This window comes from Centruroides vittatus, unplaced genomic scaffold (assembly GCF_030686945.1).
Source record: "Centruroides vittatus isolate TY-2023 unplaced genomic scaffold, ASM3068694v2 contig_928, whole genome shotgun sequence".
Taxonomy (NCBI): Eukaryota; Metazoa; Arthropoda; class Arachnida; order Scorpiones; family Buthidae; genus Centruroides; species Centruroides vittatus.
In genome coordinates this window covers 136,624-159,739 of record NW_027122614.1, presented here as the reverse complement: position 1 = coordinate 159,739, position 23,116 = coordinate 136,624, and the positions used below count along the sequence as shown (strand labels likewise).

At 33.0% G+C, this 23,116-nt stretch overlaps 2 protein-coding genes across 2 annotated transcripts; both read right to left on the bottom strand.

Annotated features, from left to right (window-relative positions):
- Nucleotides 1–1,949: 1,949 nt before the first annotated feature.
- LOC136984789 (alpha-L-fucosidase-like) lies at nt 1,950–5,178 on the bottom strand. The gene is made up of 8 exons (XM_067281919.1): nt 4,827–5,178; nt 4,112–4,218; nt 3,911–4,041; nt 2,932–3,065; nt 2,770–2,867; nt 2,570–2,702; nt 2,341–2,511; nt 1,950–2,276 (listed from the first exon to the last, which is right to left on the bottom strand). The coding sequence occupies exons 1-8, from the start codon at nt 5,156–5,158 to the stop codon at nt 2,039–2,041; spliced, it is 1,344 nt and encodes a 447-aa protein (XP_067138020.1). The 5' UTR covers nt 5,159–5,178; the 3' UTR covers nt 1,950–2,038.
- Nucleotides 5,179–7,408: 2,230 nt separating this feature from the next.
- LOC136984797 (alpha-L-fucosidase-like) lies at nt 7,409–11,428 on the bottom strand. Its single transcript, XM_067281937.1, has 8 exons — nt 11,044–11,428; nt 9,207–9,313; nt 8,987–9,117; nt 8,609–8,742; nt 8,436–8,533; nt 8,068–8,200; nt 7,823–7,993; nt 7,409–7,760 (listed from the first exon to the last, which is right to left on the bottom strand). The coding sequence occupies exons 1-8, from the start codon at nt 11,406–11,408 to the stop codon at nt 7,523–7,525; spliced, it is 1,377 nt and encodes a 458-aa protein (XP_067138038.1). The 5' UTR covers nt 11,409–11,428; the 3' UTR covers nt 7,409–7,522.
- Nucleotides 11,429–23,116: the final 11,688 nt, after the last annotated feature.

Genomic DNA, 23,116 nt, shown 5'->3' with positions numbered 1-23,116 from the left:
ACAAAACCTCTTTAAATAAAAGTAATTTGGGCTACGAGCTACCTGTCGCAGTAATGATACAGCTCATCTATTTCGCGCTATATCATTTTTGCAGAAATTAAGTGAATGTAATATATATTTTTGTAAAATTATATTTTGTTTTGTAAAAATTATGTTTTGTTTATTATTTTGTTAAATTTAAATTGCAAAAGATGGCGCTACGTGTAAATATACAAATTCTATGTACAGTACATAGATATTAATTGATTTACAGAAATCCGATAGATATTTTGGGATGGGATGTACGATGTGATCTAAGACAAAGGTATGTGAACGTATTTGCCGAATTTCGTAGCAATTGGTAGAACGGCCCAGGGGTGTATAGCGAACAAACAAAGAAACAAACATCCTGTTTTATATATATATATATCGATTACAGTAGTATAAATGTATATAAACTAAACATTTAATTAATTTTCACGAATGTTCTAGTTTTATTTTGTTTTGGTAACCAAATTTAATAAGCGTGAAATGAATATAAAGTAAATTATTTAATTGTGAATGCAGGAGAAATATGGCAGCATCATACAATAAAATTAATAGTAAAAATATTTCTATCACACGTGGATAATACTCGGTTTTAAAAAAATGTATAAAATTTAATAGATGAACTGGAACTGATTTATCAAGACAGTAATATTGTTGTATTAAAATGATTTGCAATTTATCAAATTATTGGGCTATAATAAAGCTAATTCAATAATTAGATATAAAGTAAGTTGACTTGACGTAGTGGGTTATACCGTTATCTCGTGATAATTTTAATAATTATAAATTAATTAATTGTAGTTTTTTATTTAGAATATTCTTAAACGAATCGAACCCACAATTTCGCTTACCCTATGGTAGCGTTGCCAGTGTTTTTCTTCCGAAACATTTTAAATTGAAATGTAAAATCTATTTCTAATTATTAAAATTATCACGAGATGGCTGCCTAATCGTGTATTTTTTAGTCAAATTACATTATACGAATATTAATTTAGCCTTACTATAGCCAAATAACACGGTAGATGGTTCGATATAAAAAGTGTACTGTTAGCATTTAATCTATTGTTATTAAATAAGTATTTGTCAAATTTGTATATATTAAATTACTACGTATTTAAAACTTCGTTTATATACTCGTGTATATTTGAAATTGTAATTTAAAAAACTTTTAGTTTAATTATACTGTATCAAGTATTTATTTATAAACGTACAAAATAACGGGAAGAGAAAGCACCAATAACAATAGCTTTCATCTTTGTTTGATCGTAAAATGGCGCCCTATTGTCGTGTGACTTTCTCTCGACCAATCAGAAAGCAGGGAATTTTTTAAAATATTTTTCTTTCTGATTTCCTTGAAGTTCATGAGTTCAAGTGCAGCACCCTGGCTGCATCCCTTCACGTAGAATCTCACTAAAAGCGTGCTTCTTATAGGACTATTATAGATTCAAAACAATACACTTATGCCCCTTAATTATTAATTAGGTTTGGGAAAGTAATAAAACAAATACATGCCTTTTGGGCCCGTTTTCAAGTGGACCCTCTGAGGATGCACCTGTTGCACCTGCCTAGTTACCGCACTGTCACATTGTTTTGAGATGTTATTTAAAAGGTAAGTTTTATATTATTAATTATTATATAAAGGCAAACAGGCTTGATTTTCAGGATACTCGTACAAAGAACCAGAAAACTCCACGTGGCCAGCCGTGTTGGATATGTGCTAACCCACGACAAGTGTAAGAGAAAAGTGAGCTCAAATCTTCTTATTTATAAAGATTAAATAATTAGTCGAGAGCATTAAATGAACGATTTATTTGGTCTGTTTTGCCACAAAGACGTATAGTTTACATTCAATTTACCGAGAGGAATCGTAAACGAGTCTTTTCCAATCAGCCAAAAAGTATCATCACACCAACAGACATATCAGAAATTTCAACACAAGCAAATTTGTACTCTACAAAATTCACATGGTTTTGTGTCGTGGTGTTTCTCAAATATCCCATTTAATTATTTTCTACTTTTGTTCTATTTTTAAAACCCAAGCCCATTGTGACGGAATTAGATCAGGTGTTAGAGAAGGGAAAGAAATTTGAGTTCCTTTACTACCCAACGACTTCCACTGAAGTTCGTATTTCCATCCGAGCAGTCGAACGGATGCTGCACCTTCCAGTTTCAATGCACCCAACGTCAATATATTACCTTTTGGCCAATTTAAAACAATGGTGTAAACAGTTTCCCCTTTTGAAGTGTACCTGATAAAGTATTGATAATGAGAATACTTTCATAACAGTTGAGTAAATAGTGTTAAATCCTTACCAGACATTTGGTGTGACGGTGTCGTTCTGGTGTGTCCAAGGTTTGGATTCGTAAATGGCTTCTCCGTTCACACTTAACCACGATCCCAGTTGACGGAGTCGCTCTTCGAAGATTGGAACTATTCTACCATCGTGGGTTGGACCGATATCTATGAGGATATTTCCTCCACAACTGTAAAAGTATAAGTGTTATTTATGTTTATGACAAACAAGAGTATAAATAATGCCACCTTATAGTCTGCGCCAAGGTCGTAATCAGTTTCTCAATGGGCATGATATCCGCTATTTGAATATTTCTTCTGAATCCCCACGAAGAATAGTCTAAAGTCATGGCATCTTCCCATTTTCTCTTTTGTAACGTTTCTAATTTTGATAGAAATTCTTAAAATTGCCAAAACTTTAAACCAGAAAACTTTGAACTTGGCTTCACCTGGGTTATATCTATCTTTACACGTGTAATATCCGCCGTGATGACAGATGATACCTCTACCCCAGCGATCGTTGACCACGACGATGTCCTTTACGGGACTGAGGTAAACATTTGTAAATTTTTTATTATGTTAGAGGAATTGAAGGTTAAAATACACGTTACCTTTTGTTGTATAACCATGCCAAAAATCCTGTGCTATTCCAGTAAGTGTCGGGTGCTTCCCAGTCGCCGTCAGACCATATCAATTCTGGCTCGTAATTGATTACAAGTTCGTAAAGTTCGGGCATTGTTTTTACCTATATTCAGAAATTTTGGTTATGTCCGTTTAAAATTAGTACGAAGGTAAATTGATAAGTAAGGTCTACTACATCTGCAAAGTGTAGCGATAGAAAAATGACACCACCAGAATTTAGTAGCTACGAGTGTGTAGTCTACCTGTGTGAAGACACATTGTTATGCTATATTCTATTGCACCATTGCATTGCAGTCAATTTTAAATATGAACTCATTCTATAGAAAGCAATGATTGATGATTGAAATTTTAGCTTCCAACTGTTTCGTGCTTACCAATCATTTTAATGAAATATTCCACCATACAAGCATCCAAGATACGTATTCAAAGAGTAAAGCCAGAAGGAACCATCTTTTTCTTGCATCGTGATAATGCAAGACCAATTTGCAGATGCATAGAAACCCAAAGTTACAAATGATTCCGCACCTCTTTTATAGTCCAGATTTGACACTAGATTTTTGTTGTTTTCGAAAAAATGGTGTTAAGGGATTCGTTAGGAGGGCAACACTTTTTTCTGACGTGAAAGTTCAGTGTATCCACAAAAGATAAAGTTTTTTCGTTCAGGGAATACAAGAAGGTATTGAATTCACCACTCTAAATAGAGTCTCCGGGACGTCCATTAATTATGTGTACAGTTTAAAGGGTCGATGATTTGCGTAAAGTACATCACTATACACAACAAGTAGGCAGAGGGATCAACAGCAGCTAAAAAAATGTACACGTAATTAATGGAGACCCCTTTATATTATGGGGAAAATGAAAACGTAAACAAAACAAAATAATTTTATATAAACAGAGACTTATTTACCAATCGACCCTCGTATGTATGAATAATAAGAACCTACTTACGTCAACAAAATACCTAGTAGTCCATTTATTATTCTTATCCGTCAGATAAAGCGGATTAAACCACTCGTACAACGAATGATAAACTCCAAAATGCATATGTTTGTACTTACGAACGGCTTTAGCCAAATCACCTAAAACACGAGAAGTAAGAAAATTTAAAAAATTGGTATTTCAAGTTAAAAAAAATACAAAATCACAAACCTAAGAGATCTCTTTTAGGACCTAAATCTACGGCATTCCAGTTCCAGGAGAATTTGGAAGGCCACATTGTGAATCCTTCGTGATGTTTACTTGTAAGGACCACATATCTGAAAGATAAAAGTGTTATATAACAAGAAAAATATGATTGTCGTCGGTGTTCTCTTTATTTTAGGTACTACGTTTGTTCTTGGGCCATGTTACATGCTACTAGTCATAAACAAACCTGATTGCATAAAGTTGCTTATTATCAATAACAACCTAAAGTACATGCTACAAAGCTACAAATATCACGGCCCTGCTAGGGACATCAAGTTATACAAATTTATTTAGCATGGTTTTACAAAGTAAGAAGTAATAGAATTAACATTCATGCCAAAAAGAAACTGTTTAGTCTAATTATAGAAATAATATTTACAAATAACCCAGTTAAAACTTGATTAATGTGGACTTTGGCATTTAATAAAACTCCCTGACAACATTCGAGATTTAAATCGCTGTGTAACTATGACGAAACTACTATCGGTTTATTATGTGTTATGGACTACCTGTTATAAGTATGCTAATTTAATTATACTAATAGAAACAAATTAATTACGTTTAAGTATATAGAAGATGCGGCCCTCTCTGTAAGGCTGAATTGTTCTGGGCTGTAAAATCGCATTGTTACAGCATTTTAGACGTTTCAAGTTCAAGAAACAGCAAGAAAAAACCTCACCTGGCTCCCGACGCATTAAATATCTCGGCCCAATGATCCGGATCATAAAATTCGGCTGTGAACATAGGGCCAAAATCTTGATAAGTGAAGTTAGGTCTGTAGTTTTGTTGCATGAATTCCACATACTGGGATACTTTTTCTCGCCAGGACATCCAAAACTTCGCTGATCCGAAACTAGGTACAGAATACAAGCCCCAATGAAGAAATATACCGATTTTGCTTTTGTCGAACCATTCGGGAAGGGGTCTACTGTCTAACGACTCCCAATTTGGTTGATAATTGGCCCCTGTAAGGTAGACAAACACCAGCAGACAGCAGAGACGTAGTAACATGTCCAGCGCTTCGAGAGAACTGACCCGCTTCCTAATGCAAAGTTCGAATTTGTTTTATCGGGTTGAAAGTTGCGCTATATCGAGTCTAAAGTTAAACGCCATATTTGTGTTGTATAAGCTACTTAGGAAAATGAATTGATTCGTTATTTATAATCCCCCTGAGATTAGTAATGAGCAGAAAGATGTAACCTGCTAGTCGCATCCCTTATGTCACTACTCATCAATATGTTTTTTCGGTGTCTGTACACTCTTAGTTTTCGAGGTTTTTAAGCGCTGCTTTTTCACCATGTGCGGACATGAGGTGGCATCGTGGTTTTGTAAAGAAATGTGCAAACACCACATCTCTGCGCGTGATAAAACGAACACAGATATGTATGTTTATATAGTATCTACCAGTCTATACATTCTTTGAGCACGGTACATTCTTTACATATAATTTTCATTGTATTTCTTATTAATATTTAATGGCGGAAGATAAATGGATGCAAACAAAAATGTCATCCGAGAGAATATTTTGTATCCTGGCATTTCTTGTTATTCACCATTACATATACGAGTATAAAAATACGCAAATATTTCATATTTCTATGGGAAACTGGCTCCTATTTAGGTATTATAAACTCGAAGAAAACCCGAAAAAGTCCAAGTGGTCAGCTAGTTGGCGAGGCGCGAACCCATTGATACAGCTGTATCACATTCAATTAAAAAAAAAACTGCAACAGATTAACTTGAACTGACATAACAATAAGACAGTAATGTTGTTAAATATTAAATGATTTACCATTCATAAAATTATTGCTAGACCTTAAAATATCTTGCTTAATTAAAAATGTTACCGTTGGCACTCAAGTAATTGTTATTAAATTAGTATTACCAGTTATGTATATATGAAATTATTAATACTAAGTGATTATTTAAAACTTTACATAGGGAAACCACAATTAAACTTTCCGTATTCAGAATTCCCTGTAGCTGTAACCAATAAACGGATTAACACCGCAGTTTGTATACGGACTACACAAAGAATGTAGAGAAGAATTTTGAAAAAATAAATTTTACTTTAAAAACTTCCGCAAGGGAGCGCTTCCGTATGTATGTCTTAGAACCCTGGCAGACTTAATAAATCGTATTACACTGCAAGTGCGAAACACTACTTTATAACAGTTGCAGTCAGCCGTAGAAAACAGTTCATCGTTTTAGATTTTACACCTGAACAATGGGCACATATTGATTAACATTTCTTACATCAGTAAACAGTCACTGTAGAAGGCGTGTCTTATTCAAAACAAATAAATACGTTTTCGTTGTGTTTTTTGTTCTGTTTTCTGTATTTTCCCATAAACTGGCTCCTAGAGGATATTTTAAAGTAAATTTTTCTTTGGAAATTCTTGTCCTCGTCCTTTGAATAGTCTGCACACGAATTTTAGAATAGATTTGCTTATTGGTTATAGCTACAGGGTGCTTTGAATACAGTAGAGCATCGATTATCCGACCACCGATCAACCGTCACATCAGTTAACCGACCGCGTTCTAGTCGGCAAAATTGAAATGTCCGCTAGTGATGTGGCGCTACAATATTTGGCTATGTCTTGGCTACTTTAATATTATTTTTGTTAAATTTTTGCATGTTTTAGCTGGCAACATGGCTCGACCATGGAAGGGAGGTCAGTATTTAAACCAGGCTTAATTTTCTATTATTCTTTATTTTTGTATTTATTTTGTGCAAAATAAAGGAATAATTTTTAACGATACAATAGCGACGATTATTATTATTTAAAAAATTTTGTTAGGCTTAACATCGATGAAAATTGAACGCGAAGTAGGTTAATAGCGATATACTAATATACTAATTACATGGGATATACTAATATACAGATATTCGCATTTTTCACCCGGATGCTCGTCCCCTGGTGTTTAAAAACAAAACTGCAATCTGGTGAAAAATGCAAATACTATACTAATGTATTTTTTCATTCTTTTCGGTTATCCGTATTTTCAGTTATCCTTCCAACCCCAGTCCCCAATTGAGTCGGATAATCGATGCTCTACTGTACTTTAAAGCTCCGGTAGTCTTAGTCCCAAAAGTCTCTTAGGTGTTTCGCAACTGCTCAATGTATTACTTTTCAAATGCAAGTTAATTCTGCAATCAATAAGTGTCCTTATTTTGTCTTAGGAGATGCTTAATAATAAACTACTGCATTTTCTACATCAATAATAAGATAATTGTTAAACACAATGATGAGACTTCGATGATCAACAAATTTTTATGTATATTCACTTTTATTCGTACAACAATCAATGTTTCTCAATTTATAAAGGTTGCTATTAATTTTATACAAGAATTGTACCACATTAAACAGAACATTAACCTTGATTTATTTTTAGAACCCATGCCCATTGCGATGGAAGAAGATCTGGAGTTAGAGATGGAAACATAATCTGAGTTCCTTTACTACCTATCGATTTCCACATGAGTGGATTTTTCCATCCTAACATATATACGGTTGCATCTTTCTGCAAAGTTACAGCTCCTAAAGTCAATAAATTCTCCGTTGGCCAATTTAGAACAATGGCATAAACAGAGTCTTCTTTGGACGTGTACCTGCAAAGAATTGTCGTTAGCAATTGCTTACAAGAATTTGTGTCTTGATATAAAATTCTTACCAGATGTTTGGTGTCATGGTGTCATTCTGATATTTCCAAGGTCGGGATTCGTAAATGGCTTCCCCGTTAATTTCTAACCAGGATCCCAGTTGACGAAGGCGTTCTTCGAAAACGGGAATGATCCTTCCATCGTGAGTTGGACCGATATTGATGAGAATGTTCCCACCACAACTGGAGGAATGTATGTTACATCATGTTATATTTATAAATTGCACCATAAAACTAAAACACGTGCTTATGCTGACCTTATAGTCTCTGCCAAAGTTGCAATTATTGTCTGGATAGGCATGATATCCTTTATCTGAGCATTTCTTCTATAACCCCACGAGGAGTAGTCTAGAGTCATGGCATTTTCCCACTTTCTGGATTGTAACTTCCCTATTGGTAATAAAATGTTTAAATTAATGTCTTTCTCCAAAAGTTGTTGTATTTTCGTGCGGATTACCCGCGGGTGATCTGTGTTTAAAAGACAATACGGGTGATGTATGGAGTGATTAATATGCTAATTTGCTAATTTTAAATTACAATTATAAACTCGTTCCCGTGGAGTAATTTTCGTGCTATTTTCTGCGGGTAATAGGCAGAAAAATACAGTGATTCTTTAACAGTTTACCTGGGTTATATCTATCCTGGCATGTAAAATATCCACCGTGATGGCAAGCCATTCCGCTACCCCAACGATCGTTGACTGCAATTACATCTTTAACTGGGCTGATATATAAAACGTAAGATAGCTAAATAAATTTTTAATCTAATTTAAAAAGTTACAATTAAAAAACAACGAACCTTTCATTGTATAACCAGGCTAAAAATCCAGTGCTATTCCAGTATGTATAAGGTGCTTCCCAATCTCCATCTGACCATATGATTTCGGGTTTGTAGGTTGTTACCAGTTCATATAATTCTGGCATAGATTTTACCTATTCAATTTAGGCAATACTGATTATTATCACCCTGAATAGAGTAATATGTGAAATCTTGTTGAAGTGCAAAAATTTAGGGATTATAGGAAAAGTATACAATACCATACAAAGGAATTGTATGGTATACAATTTTCAAAAACTCCACGCCATTTTTATTGTTTCTTATTCACGTCTTTATACACGAGAAATTATTAAAAGAGAAAGTAAAATGTCGACATTTCGTTATAAACCAACAACTTACTCGAACGAAGTAATCAGTAGCCCACGAATTATTTTTATCTTTCAGATAAAGTGGATGAAACCAATCCATTAGAGAATGATATAAGCCAAAGTGAATGTGATCATATTTTCGAACTGCCTTAGCCAAATCACCTGCATAATTCAAACAGTTTTTGTTGTTATTATTATTATATATAATAATAACTGTATTATAACTGATATTACGAAATGCAAGAACTTACCTAATAGATCTCTGTTTGGACCCAAGTCTTTTGCATTCCAATTCCAGGAAAATTTGGAGGGCCACATTGTAAACCCTTCGTGATGTTTACTTGTAAGTACCACATATCTGAAAAGGAGGAAATATGGCTTACATTCTTATATGGAATTCGATTTCATGTGTTTAAATACCGATGGGGTAGTTGCGATACAATACGATTCCCCATAGTTTAAATTGAGAATTGATTGGAATCGATTTCTTAGCACACAGGAAGGAAATCGCTCTTTCTTATTACTTAATGATAACATGTAAAAGAGACTTCAAAGTCTTCTCTCTCTAATAAGTAAACCCTTAAAATTCCCTGAAAATCCCACCAGTGGACGAGTGGATAAAAACCACCGAACACTACACTGGTAGTTAGTGGATTCGCTTTTTACCAACAGGATGGCTACGTTGATGTTTCCGGAACTTCGTCACTTATCTAACACCTTAATATGGGCCATTTGCCCATAGAAGTCCTTTTGAGTGGCACTCCTCCCTTTGGCAGATTGACCTTTTGTTGCATAGTCTTATTCCATGAATTCAATCCTATATTTCAGGATTTAATCTTAAATTTTCACTTAATCTATGAACTTTATAGAAAATATCTCTGGATACTTGCCAACAGGTCTCGTGATATTCATATCAGAAAATCTCTGCTTAGGAGATAAACTTTTTCAGAGCTTGTAGATTATATTTTCTGGATGCAATTCGATATTTTAACATTATGCTTGAAACTCAGCATTAACCACTCGGTCAATATGGCAAAGAATACGGAGAGACGTAATTTTTTATTGTTATATTTTCTTTTTTATGTCATACTTTCATTGCTTATCTCCTGTTATTGTATTTTTATTAGCATGTATAAGGGACCCTATGCTAATCCTCTCTATGTTGCATTGCATTAACAAAGTACTATGTAAATTGCATAGCAAACTGTATTCATTTTTAGACAATAAAATGTTAGCTTTATTATTCTCAAATAGAAATTTACACAGTTAAAACTGATTAATGATTTACAGATTAATATGTCAAAGTTCGGTTCTGGTAATATGTTTTCTGTTAATATAATACACAAAGTGCTTCCTTTCACAACTTTGTGGTGTGAAATATAATATTATTTCATTAAACTGTGGTGTAGTGCGTATCTACTGTATACTGTTTGTAGTATGTGTGTACTATGTGTTTGAATTTGTAGTAAGTGATGTATTGTATTTTATTATACACCACATACCTCGTCAAATATACCTACCAGGTTATACATACAAGATTTAGCGGTGCTTAATAAATATTATTTTATTATACATCACAAAACCTTTGTACATTTGAACATCTCTCTTTTGAACTCTGATTTAATTAGATTAGAATTATCATAGAAACAAATATAAGGAGGAAACGTTAAATCTAAACCCTTTCCATGAAAATAGTCACTTTAACAGAAGCCTGAGGAATGCTATAACATTTTATCATCTCTAAAGTTAAAAGAATGTTGTGATTTGGAACAATTAAACGAAATTTAACTGCATTTTTACAGCATATGATGCAATTTTAAACGTTAATGTTAACAGTTTTACGTGTTATCGGTAAAGATTATTGAGTGATTACTATTCAGTAGAGTAAGTGGCACCCATTGTTCTGAGGACACGAGATCGAAAAACCTCAGGTATCTTTCGGGAGGTGGTCTATTCGGATAAGTCGCGGCCGCCCCGTTGTGGGCCTGGCCAAACCCATAAAATCTCGCTAAAATCGTCCTCTTAGTACCCACACGGAGGAAAGACGAACAGTTAATGTGTAAATTGAAAATTTAACCACACACTTACCTAGCACCGGAAGCGTTAAATATTTCGGCCCACTGATCAGGATCGTAAAACTCGGCCGTAAAACTCGGGCCAAAATCAGGATAAGTGAAATTTGGCCTGTAGTTTTTCTTCATGAATTCCACGTATTGGGGATTTTTCGTTCCCACCCAATTCATCCAGAACCATTCGGATCCAAAACTCGGAACCGAAAACAATCCCCAGTGTAGAAATATTCCAATTTTGCTCTTGTCGTACCATTCCGGAATGGGCCTGCTGTCTATAGATTTCCAGTTTGGTTGATAATCGGCTGTAACCAAAAATGCCAAAAGGAACAACGAACACAGACGTCGCAACATGTCGCTTTCGTAGGGTAAATTAAATGACATCACTTGGCTCGACAATGTATAATACAATGATAACGTCTAGTTTATCTGATTAGATACTGCCAGCCATTAAATAAAACAGTCAATAACCTTATTATTTAATTTAATAGTCATTATACAATAAAACCAGTCAAGCGATGAATCACATAAAATTGTCTCCACGTGTTATTTTATAGCAAAAATATTTATAAATAAGAAAAACACGGCAAATTTGATAATATTAACGTAGAATAATATTTATATTTTATACAGATAAAAGCTTTACTGCTTCTAAACGATAGAAAAAACTTTACTGTAATTATATTCCCAGAAACAATACATAAATACATAATTATATCTGTGTAATTTGTAAAATTTAAAACAAATAAATATAGTCATGTGCACTTTGTTTAGATAACTCGTATTTAAAATCATTATTAATTATTTTCCGTTAATTGTCTGGCAAGGCAAATAGAAAAATGGGTTAATGTTATCTATGGTTCCAAGATGGCGGCTCGTCTCTGATTCCAGCAAATAGAAGAAGGGAAACAGTGGGGATGCACGTTCTAACCTAACCTAACCTATTCTAATAAATTACCATAATTATTACCAACAAAATTATTTGAATAGGTTAGGTTAGAACGTGCGTCCCCATTGTTTCCTTGCTGGAATCAGACGAGCCGCCATCTTGGAACCATAGGTAACATTAACCGAAAAATGTGTGGGTTTATGGGTTAATCTCGAGAAAGGAGTTAGATAGATGAAAGTCGTGACCAGATATGGAAAGGTGGCTTTATCCGCAATGTAAAACATATCCGTTTTACATTGTCATTTTATATATAATTAACTCAATGCATTTCTGTCAATGTGTTAAATTCACTACAATCAGAAAATAATTTAGAAAACAAATGAACTTAATGTAAGAACTTAAAAACACTATGATTGTTTCCATTTAACAATCTTCAACCAGGACACAAAAGAGATAATAGCCAGTAGGAGGGTTGTTTTTAAATTTCCCAGACATAGATTACTATTATTAAGCTTAATACACTTGTGTATACAACTCCTAGACGAGAAATTAGAATACTCACCTAACTGAGAGTTTACATTTTCTCACGAACAACACAGAGTACAAAACTTTTTTCGACCCTACATAAACAAAGTCTATGTATATTTATTATACCCATTAATCAGGCATAGCAACTCAAACGTTTTTTGTTACAAATGGAAATGAAATAAAAAAATAGAATAACAGTTTGATCGTGACAAAATATCAGAATATTAGCAAAAACAGCCAGACAAACAGCCACAAATAACTAAATTGTGATGCAAATTTGCATATTGCTTAGCAGCGCAGTATAGCAGAACATGGGGCATAAGTGCGACTTCAGTGACAGAACTAAAGATACTATCGTAGCCTAGCACAAAGCAGGAAGAACACAAAAAGAAAATGAAAATTATGTAAAGTGCTCGCAGCCAACAGTCTAGAGTACTGAAACAACAAAACTCTGTTCAAATTATAACTAACACACGCCAGAAATGTGGACAAGAACGACCAACGACTGAGAGGGGTGAGAGAAACTTGAGAAGGATTGTCGTGCGAAACCGCTTTAAAAGCGTTAAACAACTTGCATGCACAATGCAGAACAAATGGAACGAACGTTAGTAGCCGAACCACATGCCGAAGGTTGCACTTCAACAGTTGAAGTGCAACCTTGGATTTTATCTTCATAATTGAATTTTAACTTAGTTTTTAATTTGGATTTTAACTTAGTTTATCTTAAAAATCCTCTCTCAGAATTAGATAGATGTAGGTATACATACTATTTAAATTTTTTTCGTGAATAATCTACTGTGTTTATGCATGTATAAGTCAAGTGTGTTAAGTCGCACTCTATTTCTGAAACAATAAACAGTACTTGGAAAAAACATAAAAATCGCAAAATTCTGCTGAGGGACGAGATCACAGATACAGGTATACAGAAATATGGTTACACTGCAAACTGAAAGAGATGAAGTGATGGTTAATTCTTATTGTTGAGTGCATGTTAAATATGAGTCAAGTGAGAGCAAAATCTAAATTGCATTAGGCAGAAGAAAATGGAAATTGAGAAGTAGGAAGAAGTTTGATGTAGACAAAAAAATCGTGTGGCAATTGATTCAAAGGATGTTCTTGAGAAAACATTACAAAATTGACAGTTGTTTTGCAGAAATATCCTGACCTGGAAGCAATTCTGTTGAGATATATCTGTGAAATTCAGGCAAATGGATTTTCTGTGTCTGTTGAAATCATTCAGTTCAAAGCTCAAACAGTTCCCTAAATATGAAAATTCTAAAAAGTGAATTTAAGGGAAGTTATGGCTGGGTAAGACACTTCATGGCAACACATGATTTTATGATTTGGCAGCAAATGTCAATGATGCAGCAGCTTCCTGACATCAACCAGATAATGAATCATTTTAAATTGTTTTAAAATTATTCATTATTTCGTGTATAAGCCGCACTTAATTTTGGTTAAAATATTTAGGGTAAAAAGTACATCAATGAATACAGTATATTGGAAACAAGTGGGTAAAGCCCCTTACTAAAGCCTTCTATAATTTTATTTTATTCACTCCTTAAGTTATAACTTTTGTCTTCAAAAAACGTCAAAACAAATAAATATTTGAAATTTTAAATTAAGTTTAAAAAATTAAGACACTTATTAAAACTTCATATGTAATATAATTATTAATGCATATTTCATATGATATGCATTAATAATTATATTAATCACGAGACAGGTTTTAAATATATTACTTTTTCCATAAAATATTGTTTTATAAATGTTAGAGAAGTTTAATTTTAGGGAAAATGCATATGTTTAATTCTGTTTATGAAAGTTATGGTAATTTTCAACAGGTATTGCAACCAAAGGTTTTACAGTATTATGCTGTGCTAAAATATTATTTTCTCTTTGTGTAGAATATTTCAAAATAAAATTGTCAAAAATATTGAGAATTTATTTTACACACTGTGTAAAATATATTGTGTGTGAAATATATTGAGAATATATTTTACACACTACACAACAATATATTATATTACAATACAATATCATTTGTAATTATAGTGTGTAGTTATAAAAGTACAGTAGAGCATCGATTATCCGACTTATCGGTTAACCGACCGCGTTCTAGTCGGTAAATTCAAATGTCCGCTAGTGTGTGATGTGGCGCTACAATATTTGGCTGTCTTGGCTACTTTAATATTATTTTTGTTAAATTTTTGCATGTTTTAGCTGGCAGCACTGGCTCGACCATGAAAGGGAGGCTAGTATTTAAACCAGGCCTAATACACTGTACTAATAATGTATTTTATCATACTTTTCGGTTATCCGACTTTTCAGTTATCCGACCAACCCCAGTCCCCAATTGAGTCGGATAATCGATGCTCTACTGTATATATATATTTTTGTTTCATTAATCAGAAGATTTTAAATATATATATATATATATATTTATATATTTAAATTACCACATTTAATTGACTTTTCAAAAATTAACTGCCTACTAAATCTTTCTTCTTTAACAATATATATAGATATAAGTAGGAATAATCTAATTATTTTAATCTTTGCTGTTATTTGTTGCACCGGAAACGTCGGGCTTATCTGCTAATTATATAATATAATAAATTAATACAATAATTATAAAAATCTCTGAAATATATAAATTATATTTCAAAGTTTAATTGATTCATTGTTGAGTTATAATTTATTTATATTTGGCATTGTTCGAATAAAGTTCACGGCTACTTTATGTACGAAGAAAACTTTTTTAATGCGATTCTTAAGTAGATACGATGCCCATGGTGTTACTTCAATAGAGGTATTATACAGTTACAGATACCGAAAAAAAAATATTAGTAGCAATAAGTGATTATAAGGCTATTCAGAAGGCCACGGGTGTATGTGCTCGTGCATTAAGCGGTCCCGGTCGTAGGAAATAAAAAGTACAAATTTACACTACAAAAGTCCTCGGCTCTTTACTTTCAGCTATATATTTTTTTGTAAATAGGAAATAAAGCAAATTGCTTTCCTCTTTACCTTAAAGGAATCATCCATCAGTTCTTTACACCAGAGTCGAAATTATTGGCAATTAAACGATTTCTTCATCGTTATGAAACAGTTTAAACAGAGCATCTGTGCTCTTCAATGAAAATATCTTTAGAAAGTTTTAGCGTTTAGCAAATATCCTTACATCTCTGTTGAGAAAGTTGCGCAGACAACTGTAGTGTGTTTATATTTAGTGTACCAGAGCCCCTTTAGCCGCCACTCGAACACATCGAGTGACGTTTCCACTTCCCAGGACGAGGACCTAGGGGTTGGATTTCGGGAAGCGGTGTTGGTGTTATGTGACGGTGTCGTTTACTGTAACGAAGCGTGATATGTAAATGATTGGATGCGACGAACAAACTAGATAATGGTTCAATTGTAAATGTTATAGTGAGAAGTGTTTGTAAGAATGTGTTGTAATGAAACCGTCGAAATCGTTCAAATAATGAATTTCGTGCTTATCTGCCCTCAATACAATGGAGTCGTGGACCGAAGACCTTGTATTTTTTTGTCACTCTTCTGCGAACACCAGCGTTACGTCGTCTGTCTTAGGTCGTCGTCTATCTTGTCCATCCATATTTGTTTCCGGGTCTAAAACTCGTTCCGATTGACGTACTAATACTTACTTGGAGCCGAGGACAGCTTATTGCACTCCAAACTGGGTCAGACGGAGCGTGTAATTTGTGGCATACCTGGCGCTAAGTATCTAGCAATCCTGTAATAAGAAATTCATACGAAACGAAGTTAGTCGACTCGAAATCTAACGGCCCTACGATATTCTAAACAATAATTTCCGGAATAAATGGTCTGCAAATGCAAGAATCTTCTCCATTGTTTCTCTAATAATAGCATCGACACAATTATTAAATTTTCAAGTCAACTGTATAAATTATTAATTTTGTTTTCCATTTCAAAATTACTGTATCTGTATATAGTATTTGAATATTAATTTGTCTTCGTGCAGTTTAAAATACCTGTCGGCAACTTATATAACATAATGTTTGGTGTGGTGAAAGGTGAAAAAACAGAAAAGAGAGACCGCCGATACGGTTGAGTCTAAGAAGGGTATTCATAATAGAAATGGGTAAAAATAAAGCAAAAGTGTGCTTAAAAGCACTCTTACATTATTTCAAATTTCAGAAAGAAACTTTTTACCACATTTACGTGATAATGCTATTTTTATTGTATCGGATCTTATTTTATTTATATTACGTTATCATAATTTGTCTATGAAATAAAGCAAGAAATTTGAACCTATTCTATTCAAATTATTCTTATATTTCTGTATAATATCAATATTCGAATATTGTCTAAAGACACGAGGATATTAATTTACACTTTAATAAAACTTGCATTCTCTGATTATATTAAAAATTTTTATCATATTTATTTCTTTACTTAAAGTAACATCTTTTACAATCATTATTGATAATTCTAGAACTGTAGAAATTTTGCTCTTAAGAGTTTAACATGACTTAGACAATGAAATTGTTATTCGAGCGATAATTTCTGAAGGTAGAAAAATATATCTTTACTTGGAGGTAAGCCCGGGAGAAAGATAAGTACAAACATTAAAACTATTTCATTACTCTTCTTTTATATTATATTATACCATTTGACATAATATATAAGTACTAAGGTGATCTTAAATAGGGGCTTATCACACCGAGTGACCAATCTCACACATTTTAAAAATTCATTAAATTGTGTACAGTAGAAGAAGAAAGGTTTTAAAAGATGTTACATTGGTCACTCAGTGTGATAAACTCTTACGCAAGATAACCTTGGTAGTTATATTTATCAAATACTATAATATAAGGAACATTAATACGATAACCATATAAAGAGTTTGGTTATTTTATCCTACTCTTGTCACGTTCATCACGATAATCGGATGGTACAAAATGGTACAATTTCATTTGTCGAGTAAACAATTGAAGTCGTGGTATCATATTTTTTCTAATGTTATCTTTAAGAAACTGTACCATTCTCAGCCGAATACTTCTTGTAATGAAAATAATCCTCAAATAAAAGGTCGGCGTTTCGATCAATTTTAAATATGTGAAGATTTTTTATAATTTACCATTTGTTCTAATGAAGTTAATTCAAGCCAATACACTGTTACTTCTGTGGTGGAGTAAAGAAGGATGTAAGATAGACTCGAAAATTTTATATTTTTGTAAATAGTCATAATCCAATTTTAATTGAAAATGATCTTGCAAAAATTCGAGAATAATCACTTCTATGTGATGATAAAGTGTTTAAATTTTGGCAACAGATTGTATAAATTATGTGGCAAATGCGTTCTCGTAAATATTGCGTTTATAGAAAAATCGTTGGGCTGCATTTGAAAAATTTGTAGACCTCTAAATTCCCACTGACGTCCGTCTGTCTAACTGTCCTTTCTTAATCTCGAGAACTAATTAGATAGATGAATCTCGAAATCAGGCCTGGTAATCAAGTCCCAGATTAACATTGCTCCCTACCGGAAATCATGTTATTTCAATTGAAATGTTCCCCCTCGAACAATGTTAGATACATAACCGGCAGGATTCAATCGCCAACAGGAAAAGTATGATGTGCTGTACGGGGACAAAACACTACCTCATTCCAGGTAGCACGTAGCACTTTCCTGCTATGTGCTACTTGTGGCATTAATAGCACATCTATTTCGCGCTATCATTGTTGCGGTAATTCGGTGAATATAATGTATATTTTTTAAAATTGTGTCTGTTTTTTTTTGTAAAATTTATATTTAGTTAATCATTTGTTAACTTTTTTGTCAATAGATAGCGCTACGTGTAAATAAAAAAAATCGACTGTAAATAAAAATTAATTGATTTATAGAAATGCAATCGATATTTTGGGGTGTGATGTACGACATGATCTGAGTATGTAAGCGTAACTACCGAGTTTCGTAGCAATTGGTCGAACGGTTTAGGAGTGTATGACGAACAAACAAACAAACATTTTCATTTATATAGATAGAAGATGATGATAATAATGATGATGATTACACGTGGATTCTTGGAAATTTCGTTTGTTTGCAACGATTTGATAATACAATTTCGGTGATATACTCTTGATTCGACATAGAGAAACTTCAGAGAAAGCTGCTGTTAAAGTTCTATTTAAGATTTGATAATACAATTTCGGTGATATACTCTTGATTCGATATAAAGAAACTTCAGAGAAAGTTGCTGTTAAAGTTTTATTTAAAGAACATTACCATGTGTCCGATGCAAGTTGATACTACAAGTAATAATTTATATATGAGTATGCACATTTTGAGAATAATTATATTTATTTTAACTACAGCTATGTGTGCAGAGAGAGAAAAGAGAGAACTTGTCGTCATTTACATATCGTGACATTGAAAGCATAGTTTGAAACTATAGATAGGTTTGATAGTTAATTATACTATACTTAAATATATAGAGTACCCTATACGTCTGTCCCCAGGATTTTAAATACGTCTGTACCCATAGGATTTTAAATTACTTGAATTTCTTCCTTTTACTCAACTTCATGCTACTGCACCTAAGAAAGAATAAACAAACATCAACACAGGCTTATGGAATAAAAATCTTATGGATTGTGCCATATCTTTAGTGTTTAAGGTATAATGGATTGATAAATTTACATCATAATCTTATGTAGTTTAGTACAGTAAAACCTGTATCATGCCGGAGTAGGACGGTACCGAATATATTTCCGTTTTGGGCAGGTTTTAACGTATTTATATGGCCGGATTTGGGGTATTATGGCATTTACCTACTGCGTATGGATCCAGATTCAAATCCCGATAGTTGAAAAACCAAAGAATTTTTGGGGTTTTCTCCCGGATATAACTTTCCCCATCCCTTGCTATCTGACGGGCCTATTGTGGGCCTAACAGAGCTCATAAATTGTTTAAAATGGAGCCCTATTAGTTTTCGCGAGATGGAAATTACGGAAAATGTGTTATTAGTACAGAATTATACATTAATTATATTAATAAAATTGCATGTCAATTAGTACAAAATTTTAATCTATATCGAAGTATAATTAACATTTTTTAGTAATTAACCCATTAATAAATATATACTAAATGTGATATTTAGTAAATAGGTCTAGAAGAGAAATCTTTATAAAGTTAATTGTTTTTTTATTCTGTAGAACCAGAATAATTATGTTGAATCAAAATTTTTGAAATTAATTATTTTATTAGAAGCCAGAAAATTGGGGAATAGAGAGGCAAGTCTATCCAACAATGTTTGGTACTGCATTCATTACTGTATTATACCTAATACAGTACAAAATGTTCTTTCCCTGTGTTAGGTTGTGTAGGTTGTACACAACCTAACACAGAAAAGTAAAAAATGCCCCTCCAAGATTTTTGGACTCGAGACCCCTCGAAACTTAGAGAAATGCAAAAATTCAAGGGTAATTTATGTATGTATGGATGTAAGTTTGTGTGTGTCTGAAGGGCACAATTTTACTCACCCACTTTGAAGCTTAATAACTCCTATGCCTTTTGCCGAAAAATTCTGAAATTTAGCAAGGAGTATTAGCAAGTTTAAAATTAGAAATTTAGCAAGTTTTATTACAAAAAAAATTTGTAATAAAACATCATAACAGATGGCGCCACATGTAATTTTAATTGTTCTTCGAGAAAGTTACGCAACTCGTTGATTGATTTTATATCCATTACTGCAGTTTGAACTTTAATTTGTATTGTATTGTATTTAGTATTGTAAGATTTGAAGGATAATAATTAAATTTAATCAAAATAACATCAATAAGTCAAAAAGTCATCACGATAAGTGTTCTATCCTGTTCTGCTCACCCCGAAATATCTTGTAATCGATGAAATGTTTGAGAGATTTTCGAATTAATTTTTGTTTTATAATAAATTTCAGATAAATCTACAGATTTGTGGTCCTTCAGGGTATTAGTTTATGTGATGTTAGTAGGTAAAACCCCAGCTGATTTCTGGAAGGGCTAAATTGCCCATTTACCTCTTCAATCATGTGCTAAAATATTAAGGTTACACATGGCTTCTAACGGTTTTATTGATTATAAATGCAGTCATTTACCTTCTTAATGATTAAAAATAGTAATTTCCTCTGTATTTTTTACAGATCTTAGACGAAAATTCGATGTTTCTTCTAGGTTTATCAGACGAAGCAGCCAACTCCTGCTGAAAGTGAGATCCTTGACCACGAGCCACACGTTAGTTGTATGACGCAATATCTTTACGACATGTAAATATTGTGACGTGAATTTATAAAATTATGTAAAACTATTTTGTTATTAATAAACTTTATAGATTATTCTTTAAATGTAATGCGAGAAACGAAGCGACGACGCGACAACAAGCGACGATACAAAGACATATTAAGCTTATTGAAGCGAGTAGCGATAGAATTGTAAGCAACCGCACGCGACTCGCTCCATGCATAATTGCGACACGACTGTTATATAATAAATATACATTCTTAGGAAAGTAGCGATATTACACGCGACGATACGAAGACGAAGCGAGAAGCGATAGAACTGTAAACAATTGCCGCGACTCGCTCCATGTATAATTGCGATGAGACAGTATCTGAGAAGCTAGATATTATAAACGAAAATATATTATGAAATTTATAATGTTTTATGTTAACAAAGAGTGTAAATTGATAGCGAGCGACGCGATAGTACGATGAGAATAAATCATTAACGTAGGAAGTCCGACGCGATGCGATAAAGTTGAGATAAAGTAACGCGATAAGCAATGAAACTTTGATAGGGAAAGGTGACCTTGTTAGAAGAGACATCGCTTCTTACGCGATATAACACGATAGATGAAGAAAATAAAGCGATTAATTATAAATATATAAAAGAAAAGTATGCAATCTTTGATCGCGAATCGCTAGCGATGCGGAAATTGATTCAAAAATTACGTAAATGGCGACGTCGCAGGCGATAAAATTTGCATACGTTTATCGCATTTGCGATCTCATCTTGACACGATATAAATCGACTCAATGTGATAATTCGCGACGGAAATATCGACGTCGCCCCTTCGAACTTCTATCTTTCGCAGTTGTCGCAGTTGTCGCTCGCGACATCGCGACAACTGCGAAAACACAATTCCTGTATTCAAAGTTTTGATTCGAAAATCAAAGTTATATATTAACCAATTAGAATTCACTTAAAAGTAACTACTCGGAAGCTTATTGATTAAACTCCGTCTCTATTGGTTTACGAGAAACGACATAAAATTTCGCTCGCGATATCAAAAATTCTCGCGAGCGAGAAGAATAGAAAATCAATTTTTCTACCTGTATACAGGCTAAATTTATTTTTTTTAACGGGAAATAATTATATCGTAGACAATTATTCACCCCCCACTTTCAAGTGGTTCTTGTATTGCCCGCATCATTTCCGGTTACTGACCGAAATAATGTTATTAGTTACATAAAGGAGAGAATAAAATAAATGATTTTTGTTAGATAAACATATGTCGTCGACCCTTCGGAAACATCTGGAATAAAATATTTGATTGAATATATAACAATAACAATAATATCCTTTATTATTCCTATACGCTTCAACAATCGCTTCTTGTTAACAGTTTTGTAAATATATTTGTGCAAACCCAAGGAAATTAGAGTAAAAACTGAAATTTTACGTAAATTAAAATAGATTTTTCAAGTTTTGGGGTCTTTATAGCCTTTCAAAGACTCAACAGTGAGTCAAAAAGGCTCTAAGAATGATTAAAATAAGCCTTAGGATAGAACACTAATGCAAAAACTACAGTGAAATACTTACAAAATAAGATACGAATTAACCAGATTTTCGTAAGGTTAGAGACTTTTTTAAACTCATTGTGCCTTAATTAAGGATAAAAACATCGAATGCATGCCTTGAATATTTATAAATCGTGGTCACAAAAAGCTCTAAATTAACAGAAAAGTCTGACTGAAATTCCTTTTAAATCTTGCTTTATGGTTCATTATCACGAGCCATAAAGGCTCATTATAATAAAAATTACAGGCATAAATCATTACAAAGGCTCTGAATTGATAGCAAAAGTGTAAATTCGTCTCAATTAAACTCGAAAGCGTGTGTATTTTTGTGTATTAAAGCATGAAAATCGCGACCATAAAGGCACATTATAATAAAAATTCGAAGCACAAACTACTACAAAGGCTGTAAATTAGTAGAAAATTGTCATAAATTTGGGAATTTCCACAATTTTGAAATTAAAAATATAAATAATTCTAACACAGACAGACAGGTGTGAAACTTGTAAACAATTAAGAATAACACGAAAAGTTTATCAGAGTAGGGGGGAAAATATTAATTTTGCAATTCAATTTAATCTAATCACGGTTTAAAAAAATATCTAAAAATTCCTCGAAATGTTTCTTAAAAAAATAATAAATAATATAAATTAATAAATATTATTAAAGTCGCGTGTAAAAAAAAAAAATTCAACAGAAGGGAGGAAAAGGTAAACAATACAATTGTAAATAACCTAATATTCTAACAAGTCGAACACGTGTTAAAATTGTCATTTAAGTGTATAATTTGCCCGGATATCCTCTGATATTTTGATGATTTATTGGAAGTGACACAGATGCTAACAGATGTGTTCTAAAAT